The sequence below is a fragment of the Haliotis rubra genome, unplaced genomic scaffold (genome assembly GCF_003918875.1).
Source record: "Haliotis rubra isolate DU_JTF1 unplaced genomic scaffold, ASM391887v1 Scf54, whole genome shotgun sequence".
In the NCBI taxonomy this organism is placed as follows: Eukaryota; Metazoa; Mollusca; class Gastropoda; order Lepetellida; family Haliotidae; genus Haliotis; species Haliotis rubra.
The window spans coordinates 2,308,862-2,320,898 of record NW_025767235.1 but is presented as its reverse complement, the minus strand read 5'-3'; the positions used below and the strand labels follow the sequence as shown (position 1 = coordinate 2,320,898).

At 44.2% G+C, this 12,037-nt stretch overlaps 1 protein-coding gene across 1 annotated transcript in view; it reads left to right on the top strand.

Annotated features, from left to right (window-relative positions):
* LOC124253414 (ADAMTS-like protein 5) overlaps positions 1-12,037 on the top strand; it is a 37,569-nt gene that overhangs the window by 21,954 nt on the left and 3,578 nt on the right. The window contains exons 4-9 of the mRNA XM_046687171.1: positions 2,973-3,097; positions 3,771-3,900; positions 6,926-7,009; positions 8,809-8,972; positions 9,811-10,255; positions 11,018-11,080. Coding sequence (XP_046543127.1) covers positions 2,973-3,097; positions 3,771-3,900; positions 6,926-7,009; positions 8,809-8,972; positions 9,811-10,255; positions 11,018-11,080 — 1,011 coding nt within the window. The remainder of the gene's footprint in view (positions 1-2,972; positions 3,098-3,770; positions 3,901-6,925; positions 7,010-8,808; positions 8,973-9,810; positions 10,256-11,017; positions 11,081-12,037) is intronic.

Below are 12,037 nucleotides of genomic sequence, written 5' to 3'. Positions count from 1 at the left end.
GTATAATAATTCATCATTATTAACGATTACAATTATTGTGAAATGTTTGTCGAGACATTAAGTGAGCAAGTGAGTGAGTTTAGTTTTACGCCGCACTCAGCAATATTCCAGCTATATAGCGGCGGTCTGTAAATAATCTAGTCTGGACCAGACAATCCAGTGATCAACAGCATCAGCATCGATCTGCGCAATTGGGAACCGATGACATGTGTCAAACAAGTCAGCAAGTCTGACCACCCGATCCCGTTAGTCGCCTCTTACGACATGCATGGGTTACTGAAGGCTCGAGACATTAAGAGACAACAGAGACGATGTTGCTTCCATGAGACACAAGTACTGTCAAGATGGATGGTACACAAATATCGTGAAGATTCATGGAATAATTTCCTCAAATACATAATTCCCATGGCGAATCCAGGCAGACATGCCCTCGGTGCCCCATTCTTATGGAACACAGACAAAGGGGGATCTGCTGGCTGCAATGTTTACCGCGCTGATTTACTGCCATTTTACCGACATAGACCGATGCTCATGTTATCAACCACTATTACTGACTGCGGCGTAATCCAACCTTCTCTCGGTCGATATCCATGCACCTCGGGTACCCTGGATCAGATGGAAAGTTGAAGTTACTCTACTCACAGTCGCTTGTAAATGTCAGTAAATGATTATAGAGAAAGCGCCAATGCATATAGCATGTACAGTAGCGTTATTGCATTGTAGTTATGTAAACGTGGCTGCCTTGCATTGCCCTGTCAGTATGGGGCATGTAGAAGGAGGCAGCCCACAGGCAACAGGCATAGCACACATGCTGGTGAGATACCTTGTAGATCTGAGTGGCTTGCTAGATACAGATGTTGACATAGTACGACGACAGAAGCATACCGAGATTACATTATCTGTAATCTCAATCACTGTATGTGTACTTTCTGTGTAATATAATTGGAAGTAATTAGCGACATTTTCCTCAGAGTAATTAGAATTCCGCTTGGCCTTGGCCTTCTACCATGTACGTTTCTAAACGATAATGTTGCCTGCCACGTTGTCGTTAAAGTCGCACACTGTAAGACTTGTGTCTGCCAGGTTGTCGTTAAAGTCGCACACTGTGGACTTGTGTATGCCATGTTGTCGTTAAAGTCGCACACTGTGAGACTTGTGTATGCCATGTTGTCGTTAAAGTCGCACACTGTGAGACTTGTGTATGCCATGTTGTCGTTAAAGTCGCACACTGTGAGACTTGTGTATGCCAGGTTGTCGTTAAAGTCGCACACTGTGACTTGTGTATGCAAAGCCACTGTGAGACTCTTGTATGCTCAGGTGTTGTCGTTAAAGTTGCACACTGTGTATGTATGCCATCGTTGTCGTTAAAGTCGCACACTGTGAGACTTGTGTATGCCATGTTGTCGTTAAAGTCGCACACTGTGAGACTTGTGTATGCCATGTTGTCGTTAAAGTCGCACACACTTGTGTATGTTTGTCGTTATCGCCAAAAGTCGCACACTGTGAGACTTGTGTATGCCACACTGTGTTGTCGTTAAAGTCGCACACTGTGAGACTTGTGTATGCCATGTTGTCGTTAAAGTCGCACACTGTGAGACTTGTGTATGCCAGGTTGTCGTTAAAGTCGCACACTGTGAGACTTGTGTATGCCATGTTGTCGTTAAAGTCGCACACTGTGAGACTTGTGTATGCCATGTTGTCGTTAAAGTCGCACACTGTGAGACTTGTGTATGCCATGTTGTCGTTAAAGTCGCACACTGTGAGACTTGTGTATGCCAGGTTGTCGTTAAAGTCGCACACTGTGAGACTTGTGTATGCCATGTTGTCGTTAAAGTCGCACACTGTGAGACTTGTGTATGCCATGTTGTCGTTAAAGTCGCACACTGTGAGACTTATGCCATCGTTAAAGTCGCACACTGTGAGACTTGTGTATGCCAGGTTGTCGTTAAAGTCGCACACTGTGAGACTTGTGTATGCCATGTTGTCGTTAAAGTCGCACACTGTGAGACTTGTGTATGCCATGTTGTCGTTAAAGTCGCACACTGTGAGACGTTTGTCGGCCATGTTGTCGTTAAAGTCGCACACTGTGAGACTTGTGTATGCCATGTTGTCGTTAAAGTCGCACACTGTGAGACTTGTGTATGCCATGTTGTCGTTAAAGTCGCACACTGTGAGACGTTTGTCGGCCATGTTGTCGTTAAAGAGTCAGGCTATTGGACTTTCCAGAGGAAGGAGTATTACATGTATTGTCAACACAATCCTCGAGTATCCCAATGGCGTAGATTGATGCTCATAATGCAGATCGCCTTCATTTAGTTGGAGTATTGCTGTGTGCAACAACAAACAAACAAATATACAATCACACAAACACGATAACTCGCTGGTAAATGAGTCGTCATACAGGGCTATGTTAGTGTTTGTGTTTTATAAGACCGAGCTCGGGATTAATATTAACGTCAAGCTATGTGACGTTGAATATAGTCGAGTCCAGATAAACCGATGATTGATATTATAAGCTTCGGCGTATCATGGGGGCGGTGGTGTAGCCCAGTGGTTAAAGCGTTGGCTCGTCACGCCGAAGACCCGGGTTCGATTCCCCACATGGGTACAATTTGTGAAGCCCATTTCTGGTGTCCCCCGCCGTGATGTTGCTGGAATATTGCTAAAAGCGGCGTAAAACCAAATTCAGTCAGTCGGCGTATCATGACCAGGAACCTAACCCGACAACCCATAACACTTCCTCTTGAGATCAGTGTCCGGAATCCCAACTGTGTAGTTATGTTAATGTAATTTGATACCTCAGTTTGACCAATCAGAATCCTGTATCACCTAACATACAAGAGCCATGACAATCCGCCGGGAACAGCAGTGCAGTGGTGATGGAGATCCTTTGTATTTCCTCAGTTATTTCAGACATGCCGGTGAAGCAAGGCGTCCGTCAATGAGTAGTGTCACTACCCCTCCTGTTGCAGGTAAACCATGCGAGCTCAGCTGTAAAGCAGTGGGTCGCTCGTACTATTACACTTTCGGCACTGTTCAGGACGGGACCATGTGCCTCAACAGCAACAATCACGTGTGTGTCCACGGCCAGTGCAAGGTACACTACCATATTCCCCGGGGATGAAACATATCGCTGCACATATTTCCGATATTCTCACAGTTAGCACACATCGCTTGTCAGTTATTCTTGGCGTTTGATTGGCTGATTGTGAACCCTGTCTTTCACAAAACAGCTTTCTCCACATCTATTCGTTCATATTTCGCTCTCAGTAGAACCGTTTTCGCTTACTCTGGGAATGCAATCAAAGGAAAACAAACTGAAGTGATTCAAATTTTTTAATTATTTATCAAATGTTGAAATAGTTTACTGGGCTATCTTATGTCAAGTGTACAAATGCTGCTGATTATGTAGTTCGTTAAATGGACGTGTACGCTGTCAATTCACATGGTTTCAGATAATCTACGGGAAATAGTCGTCCAAATAGTCCCGTACAAAGATTCGATTTATTTATGAATTTCAGCATCAATTTTAAGCAATATTTTCCAGGTGTTTGTGAAGTACCACATACCTGACTTCATTAAATGTCGAGAAACATGATATACATTATCCACACAATATTCTATATTCCATATTTTCACACAACATTAAAAAAATGCATTTAAATTAAACGAAACGTAGAACACAGATCCAATGTTAACAAAAATCGACCAGTGCTGTACCCTGAGGATACCCTGTATAGTTATGTTACATCATTTTCTATGTATGTCAGTTGATTGGCTGCGACGATCACGTGGGCGGCGGAACCCGGATGGACATGTGTGGTGTGTGCAACGGAAAGAATGACACGTGCTCCTTCATCAAGTCTTCATACAGGACTGAGCTGCCTTCAGGGAGGGGAAGTAAGATATTCAGATACATCAATCAACTCTAATACAGTTGTTTTAAAATTAAGATTCTAAAAAGACTCTTAATATATTATAACTATATTTACCTTTCTTTGCATGTGTTTGTGATGGTATTCACTTGTGGAACAGGATCCGCCGACATTTTCCGCGAGCGCCTGGTATCTTCACTATTTGAACACGGGCTTATGACATGGTCGGAATTTACAGTGTTTTTTTCTTGTGATTATCTTTTTTTGTCACTTTTAATTTGAATATTCTCCACAGAATCTAAGATGTGTAGGATGATATTTCGGTCTAATAACCGTCATGCCACATACCAAATGTGTTATCGTCTGGAGTCACAATTACATTCTCTGTAAAGGTTTAAAATGGTTTGCATTATTATATCAAGGAGTCTTCAAAAAGATATTTAATGGACACCAAGATTCCATCGTCGTATCAGATGTACAACATTCTTTAACTGTTTTGTTTATTCTTCAAACAGAACACGATTAATCTTTTTCCCACAAGACTTCAGTCTAAAGAGAAAAAATAACTGGTTGTATACATTCATCAAAGACGGATCTCCTATACATATTAATGTAGTGTGGTATCGTTTTATGTCAGTTATTCCAACAAACAATGGCGTGCTTTGTGAAATGGAACTAGGAAAGTCCACTGACATACTACAGTGTTCCAGCTATACGGTTATCGGTGTGTAAATGTATTTGGCGAGATAACCTCTAGACGGAGGGGCTAAAGGTCAGGTCAGCCGGTCCTGTAAATCCTGAAAATCAGTTAAATCACGAGGGAAAGTTATGGTTTCGTCTTGGTAACAGTGGAAACAAGTTGGTCGTGGAGATAAGGTGGATATTGTTCATGGCAATTTGAAATTGGTGTCGTAGTGTACGAGACCCGACCCGAGCGATGCCCTGATTAATCGACGGACCTTAAGTAGAGCTTGACAAACATCTCAATCTGTTTTCATTAGCTGAATATCTGTTAAGTTTGACACATATTTTCATGTCCCATTAGTCATACTTTCACGACGATAGGGTTGACTTATGGATTAGCACTTGTGTGATACTACCATCAGTACCGAAACATCATATGGAAAAAGAAACTTAATCTCTGGAAATCCAGGTCATGCCGGTCTTTGCTGATACCACAGCTTCGAAAATGCATCCTATACATATCAGGAATTCATTGTATCATCCTATTTCGACCACCGACCCATGATGTTAAATAGGAAAATATCGATAAAAAGGATGATACACATATCAGAGCATATCATTGATGGAGGGTTACGGCCGTTATATGTACTTCAATATACACATACGAATGCCTATGGTATACACTATTGCATGCCATCATAGACTGACACCCTAGGGTTAGACTGGCGAGAAACACGACTCCAGAGGGGTAGACTGGCGAGAAACACGACACCCCAGAGACGGACACGTGAGAAACACGGCACCCCAGAGACGGACACTTGAGAAACACCACACTTTAGGGGTAGACTGGTGAGAAACGTGACACCCGAGGGGTAGACTGGCGAGAAACACGACACCCAAGGGAAATACACCAGATACACTTGGTATTCTAGGTGTAGTTCGCGAAAAACATGATATTGTAGGTGCAGTTGGGGAGAAACATGATATCCTGGATGCAGTTCGCGAGAAACATGATATCCAAGGTGCAGTTCGCGAGAAATATTATATCCTAGGTGCACTTCGCGAGAAAAATGATATCCAAAGTGCAGTTGGGAAGAAACATGATATTCTAGATGCAGTTCGCGAGAAATATGATATCCTAGGCGCAGTTCGCGAGAAACATGATATCCAAGGTGCAATTCGCGAGAAATATTATATACTAGGTGCAGTTTCGCGAGAAACATGATATTCTAGGTGCAGTTGGCGAGAAATATGATACCCTAGGCGCAGTTCGCGAGAAACATGATATTCAAGGTGCAGTTCGCGAGAAATATTATATCCAAGGTGCAGTTGGCGAGAAACATGATATTCTAGGTGCAGTTGGCGAGAAATATGATATCCTAGGCGCAGTTCGCGAGAAACATGATATCCTAGGTGCAGATGGGGAGAAACATGATATCCAAGGTGCACTTCGCGAGAAATATGATATCCAAGGTGCAGTTGGGGAAAAACATGATATCCAAGGTGCAGATGGGGAAAAACATGATATCCAAGGTGCAGTTCGCGAGAAATATGATATCCAAGGTGCAGATGGGGAGAAACATGATATCCAAGGTGCAGATGGGGAGGAACATGATATCCAAGGTGCAGTTCGCGAGAAATATGATATCCAAGGTGCAGTTGGGGAAAAACATGATATCCAAGGTGCAGATGGGGAAAAACATGATATCCAAGGTGCAGTTCGCGAGAAACATGATATCCAAGGTGCAGATGGGGATAAACATGATATACAAGGTGCACTTCGCGAGAAATATGATATCCAAGGTGCAGTTGGGGAAAAACATGCTATCCAAGGTGCAGTTCGCGAGAAATATGATATCCAAGGTGCAGATGGGGAGAAACATGATATCCAAGGTGCAGTTCGCGAGAAACATGATATCCAAGGTGCAGATGGGGAGAAACATGATATCCAAGGTGCACTTCGCGAGAAACATGATATCCAAGGTGCAGTTCGCGAGAAATATTATATCCTAGGTGAAGATGGGGAGAAACATGATATCCAAGGTGCAGTTCGCGAGAAACATGATATCCAAGGTGCAGATGGGGAGAAACATGATATCCAAGGTGCAGTTCGCGAGAAACATGATATCCAAGGTGCACTTCGCGAGAAATATGATATCCAAGGTGCAGTTGGGGAAAAACATGCTATCCAAGGTGCAGTTCGCGAGAAATATTATATCCTAGGTGCAGTTCGCGAAAAGCATGGTGTCCTAGGTGTAGTCCAAATAAACATGATATCCCACGTGACAGGTTCCTTCACCAAATGGGAGGGGCACTGTTTCAATATTGATGAAGACAACCCACTGTATACGGGTTCTTTGTTGCAGAGCACCGGGGTTATAACGAGGTTGTCACCATCCCGAGGGGATCGACCCACTTCAGCGTGAAAGAGTCCAGTCGGAACCACCTAGGTAGCGTAGCTCTTGTGTCCTGTTGTATGTGTACGGTGGACCAGTTGTCATCTACAGTAGCCCTTGTGTCCTGTTGTAATGTGTACGGTGGACCAGTTGCCATCTCCAGCAGCCCCTGTGTCCTGTTGTATGTGTACGGTGGACCTGTTGCCATCTCCAGCAGCCCCTGTGTCCTGTTGTATGTGTACGGTGGACCTGTTGCGATCTCCAGCAGCCCTTGTGTCCTGTTGTGTACGGTGGACCAGTTGCCATCTACAGTATGTCCTGTACGGTGGACCAGTTGTCATCTACAGCAGCCCTTGTGTCCTGTTGTATGTGTACGGTGGACCTGTTGCCATCTACAGTAGCCCTTGTGTCCTGTTGTATGTGTACGGTGGACCAGTTGCCATCTACAGCAGCCCCTGTGTCCTGTTGTATGTGTACGGTGGACCAGTTGCCATCTACAGCAGCCCTTGTGTCCTGTTGTATGTGTACGGTGGACCAGTTGCCATCTACAGTAGCCCCTGTGTCCTGTTGTATGTGTACGGTGGACCAGTTGCCATCTACAGTAGCCCTTGTGTCCTGTTGTATGTGTACGGTGGACCAGTTGTCATCTACAGCAGCCCTTGTGTCCTGTTGTATGTGTACGGTGGATCTCCAGTAGCCCTTGTGTCCTGTTGTACGGTGGACAGTCCATCTACAGCAGCCCTTGTGTCCTGTTGTATGTGTACGGTGGACCTGTTGCCATCTACAGTAGCCCTTGTGTCCTGTTGTATGTGTACGGTGGACCTGTTGCCATCTACAGTAGCCCTTGTGTCCTGTTGTATGTGTACGGTGGACCAGTTGCCATCTAACCAGTTGCCATCTACAGTAGCCCTTGTGTCCTGTTGTATGTGTACGGTGGACCAGTTGCCATCTACAGTAGCCCTTGTGTCCTGTTGTATGTGTACGGTGGACCAGTTGCCATCTACAGTAGCCCTTGTGTCGTGTTGTATGTGTACGGTGGACCTGTTGCCATCTACAGCAGCCCCTGTGTCCTGTTGTATGTGTACGGTGGACCACACCTTACAACTTACAGCATGTAACAGATGTGTCATAAATGCTTTCCACCCATAGCACGTATTTCCTCACTGTGCTGGTTTCTGGAACAAAATGTCCAATAGTGCACTCTACAGTGTTCCCCTGTTAAAAATAAGTACGGTTTGCTGTCGCTTTAAACAATATGTCTGCCATTATGTACACTTGGTGTGCACATTGTTTAAAGTCCCATATATGTGAACCTCCCGACTTCGTTCAGAATCAAGACGAACCCACGATCACTGCTGCGCTTAAGACAACAGGACAACCCATGCCCTTCAACCTGCATTTTAATACCATTCTTGAACATGTTGACAGCATCTTATTTCCTTGACCTGACTTGGCAACTCATCTGTAATATCCTGCTGTATGATGGGCCAATCCATTTCATGAACAGCAGATGTAACTGTTGTGTTACAAAGAGTGTGTTTAGTTTGGTGGTAACAAACACAGTACAGTTTCACAGTTAACTGCGGCGCCTTTGACGACTAGATGAAAATCGTCACTGTGGATGAGGGCCCTTGACTTTCCATTTGCTGTGGACTATTCGTTGCCCCAGTGTGACAGACACACGCATGTGAACGCCGCTAAGGAACTAACGTCTTTGATAGGGTTCAGAGAAACTGGCTGCATACCATAGGGATGAGTTGGCTGAACTGACTTTAAATGTCAACATGGTTCCATTGATCGTGTGTCTATGTATGTGACCAGATCACTGCTATTGTTCTTCTCATGTATTGCAGCGCTTATGAATGCCAACAAGGACTTCGTCCTGAACGGCCAGTACACCATCGCGAACCCCGGCATCTACTCTATTGGTGGCACAGTGGTAACCTACGACCGGGTCAACAGCGGCTACGAGGCTCTGCAAGGCGACGGACCCACATCCGAGGATTTACATGTTATGGTGAATATATTTATGTCCAATAATTAGTTTGTGTTTTAGAATCTCAAAATGATTCCAGAGGGTGCTTGACATTTAATACGTGTACTTTGATGAGACCAAAGAGTACAGTAAGGTCCTGTAGAATCAGACCCGGGTTAGAATTGATCTTCAGTAACCCATGCTTGTCGTAAGAGGCGACTAATGGGATCGGATGATCAGGCTCGCTGACTTGGTTGAAACATGTCATCGTATCCCAATTGCGTAGATCGATGCTCATGCTGTTGTTACTGGATTGTCTGGTCCAGACTCGATTATCTACAGACAGCCGCCATATAGCTGGAATATGGCTGAGTGCGGCGTAAAACTAGACTCACTCACTCCTGTAAAATCAAGGTATAACTGGAAAACCAGTTGATGGGGGTGATAAGGGGCGCAACTCTGCACAGCAAGTTGAACTCGTTTTCGGAGACAACCATATCACCTAGATTTCGAAGTTGGTATTGTAGTATTTATGCTTGTGTAGTACGTTTTCAGGTTTTAAAAAAGAAAAAGCTTGATAATTTATACCTGATATGTTTGAACCTGTATTGAATGTCTCTTACCATCGAAACTATTTCCTGACTTTTTTCGTAAACTAGTCTCTAATGCATTATGTCTTCAAGAATAGCGTGCGAATATGGCGAATCTAGGATTCGAACCTTGATTATAGGTTTCTGGAACGCTCAAGGGACGCAACTCTACATAGCCTTAGACGACGGTGCCACCCGATTACCCTCATTAAAGCATGCATATATTCGATACCTATAAGCTCAAATACATGGTACCAACGTTCATCACCTGTGTAAATATTTTCCTCCAGCTAATGTACAGAGAGAAGAACCGAGGGGTAAACTACGAGTTCTGGGTGCCTGGGATACCATCTCTGGAACTCCTTAACATGACGTACATGAGATTCGACAACGCCATCCCCGTGGACGCGGTGACCCACGTGGAAACAACGACGACGCGCTTCACCGTCCCGCCAAATCCCACGAGGAAGACCACGTTGTCAGATAATCAGATCTGGGATATTGTCATGTCGGAGATCGACTACGACGGGAAGGTGACGAAGCAATACGACATCACCAACGGCGGCAGGGTCACGACACAACAGCACAGCGACAGACTTAAGGGAACACGTGGTAAATCTAAGACGTTGTATAAACGGAAGAACGCTACCAAAGACAAGGTGAAGCAGGATCGGCTGAGAAGGAAGAAGTTGAAGAAGAAGAGTAAGAAGAAGAAGAGAAAGTTTCTAAGCAAAAGTGAGTGTTGTCTGGAGACAATCCCTGAGGTGAAGGTTAACCTTCAAGACAATTACACTCACATTGTGAGTGAGTGAGTTTAGTTTTACACCGCTTTTAGCAATATTCCAGCAATATTATGGCGGGGAATAGCAGATATGGGCTTGTGCCCATGTGGGGAATCGAACCCGGGTCTTCGGTGTGACGTCGCTTTAACCACTAGGCTACCCCACCGCCCTATTCACAGTGTGTGTGTGTGCGTGCGTGCGTGCGTGCGTGCGTGCGTGCGTGCGTGCGTGCGTGTGTGTGTGTGTGTGTGTCTGTCTGTCTGTCTGTCTGTCTGTCCGTCCGGTCTAATGTTGAATCATCATGGTGGTCTATCCCGTGCTACGTAACAACGCCGCTAAATGACGTCAGTTACGTTCCAACAAAACATCACCAAATATTGATTAGCTGTCGCGGCGAATCCCACGTGGTGGGACGTACTAATTCTACTGGCAATAACCTTCTTGGTAGTTACAAAAGAATTTCTGTACTTTGATTCACGGGGGTGCGAGCTATTAATGAAACTAGGGAACGTTCAGAATTTATGGCTAGGGGGGTGATGATGATTTTCACGAAGAAGCATGTACAATGTGAATGTGTATTTACAGCAGTGAAGGGATCGTCGGGCCTGTTATCACCCACATTATACAATCAGGCGGTTGCTGATCACTTAGTCTTCCCTGGTACATGGTAGTGCCAGACCACTGTAACTTGTTATTTATTCTTTCCCCAACATAGGTCAATGTCCAGCCTGCAAAAGAATGAAGAATCGGAGAAAACAGTTCTGTGCTAGTGATTTCGGTAAGTGTGGTAGTAGCTTTGGAGCTGACGGAGTGACTGATTTTATGTGAATCAAATTGCCTATGATCTGTGAAAACATTCACTTACCTGGTGATCAAGATTGTGTTGTAAGGGACCGTTCATAATTTATGGCTAGGGGTGGGGTGGGGGGTGGTGGTGGTGATGGTTTTTATGGAGAAGCATGTACAATGTGAATGCCCCCTAAAATTTATGTACAAAGTAAGTGACCCCTGCATGACATGTACAAAATCAATGACCCCTTCCCCCTTTCCATATTTCTAAAGCATAATTGTTATGTACAAAATTGCTGACACCCCTAGAAACATATGTACAAATTGCTGACCCCCTAACTCCCCAGAATAAAATGGGTGACCCCCTTAAATCATCATCACACGCAACACACACACCACCCACCACCCCCTCTAGCCATAAATTATGAACGGTCCCTAAGTGAGGGTGTTTAGGGACGCGTTTTCGCTTTGATTGCAATATCAACCGAAGCACTCGTAAAATCTACACTACCGCTAAGTGTTGTTTTAAACCATTTTGTTCTGCAGAAAATAATAGGAAGGCTTTTGTGTTCGATACTGGCGCCCAGTACAATGTTTTCGAGGCCACATATTCGCTTCGTCAGTCAGTGAGAACAAAGAAAACAGTTGATGCAAACAATTCATTATAGGTTTCAAGTCATTATATCCTACGTGCCAGTGTTTGACAGGAAGAGATATCATACTTTCCAAATGTTTTTTCAATGATGAATTATGTGCAGTTTGTAAGTAAGAATTGACTTTAGTATGATATTAGCACAAATGAGTTAGTACAAGTGTTTCATTCACAAATGCCTCTTCATAAAAATAATGACCAGCATCAAACAATTGATAATTTACACTCTCGAGTCTCTTTGTTGAATAGCGCCAGCGTAGTAAAAATGACTCTCCCTCACAAAGAACGCTAGAA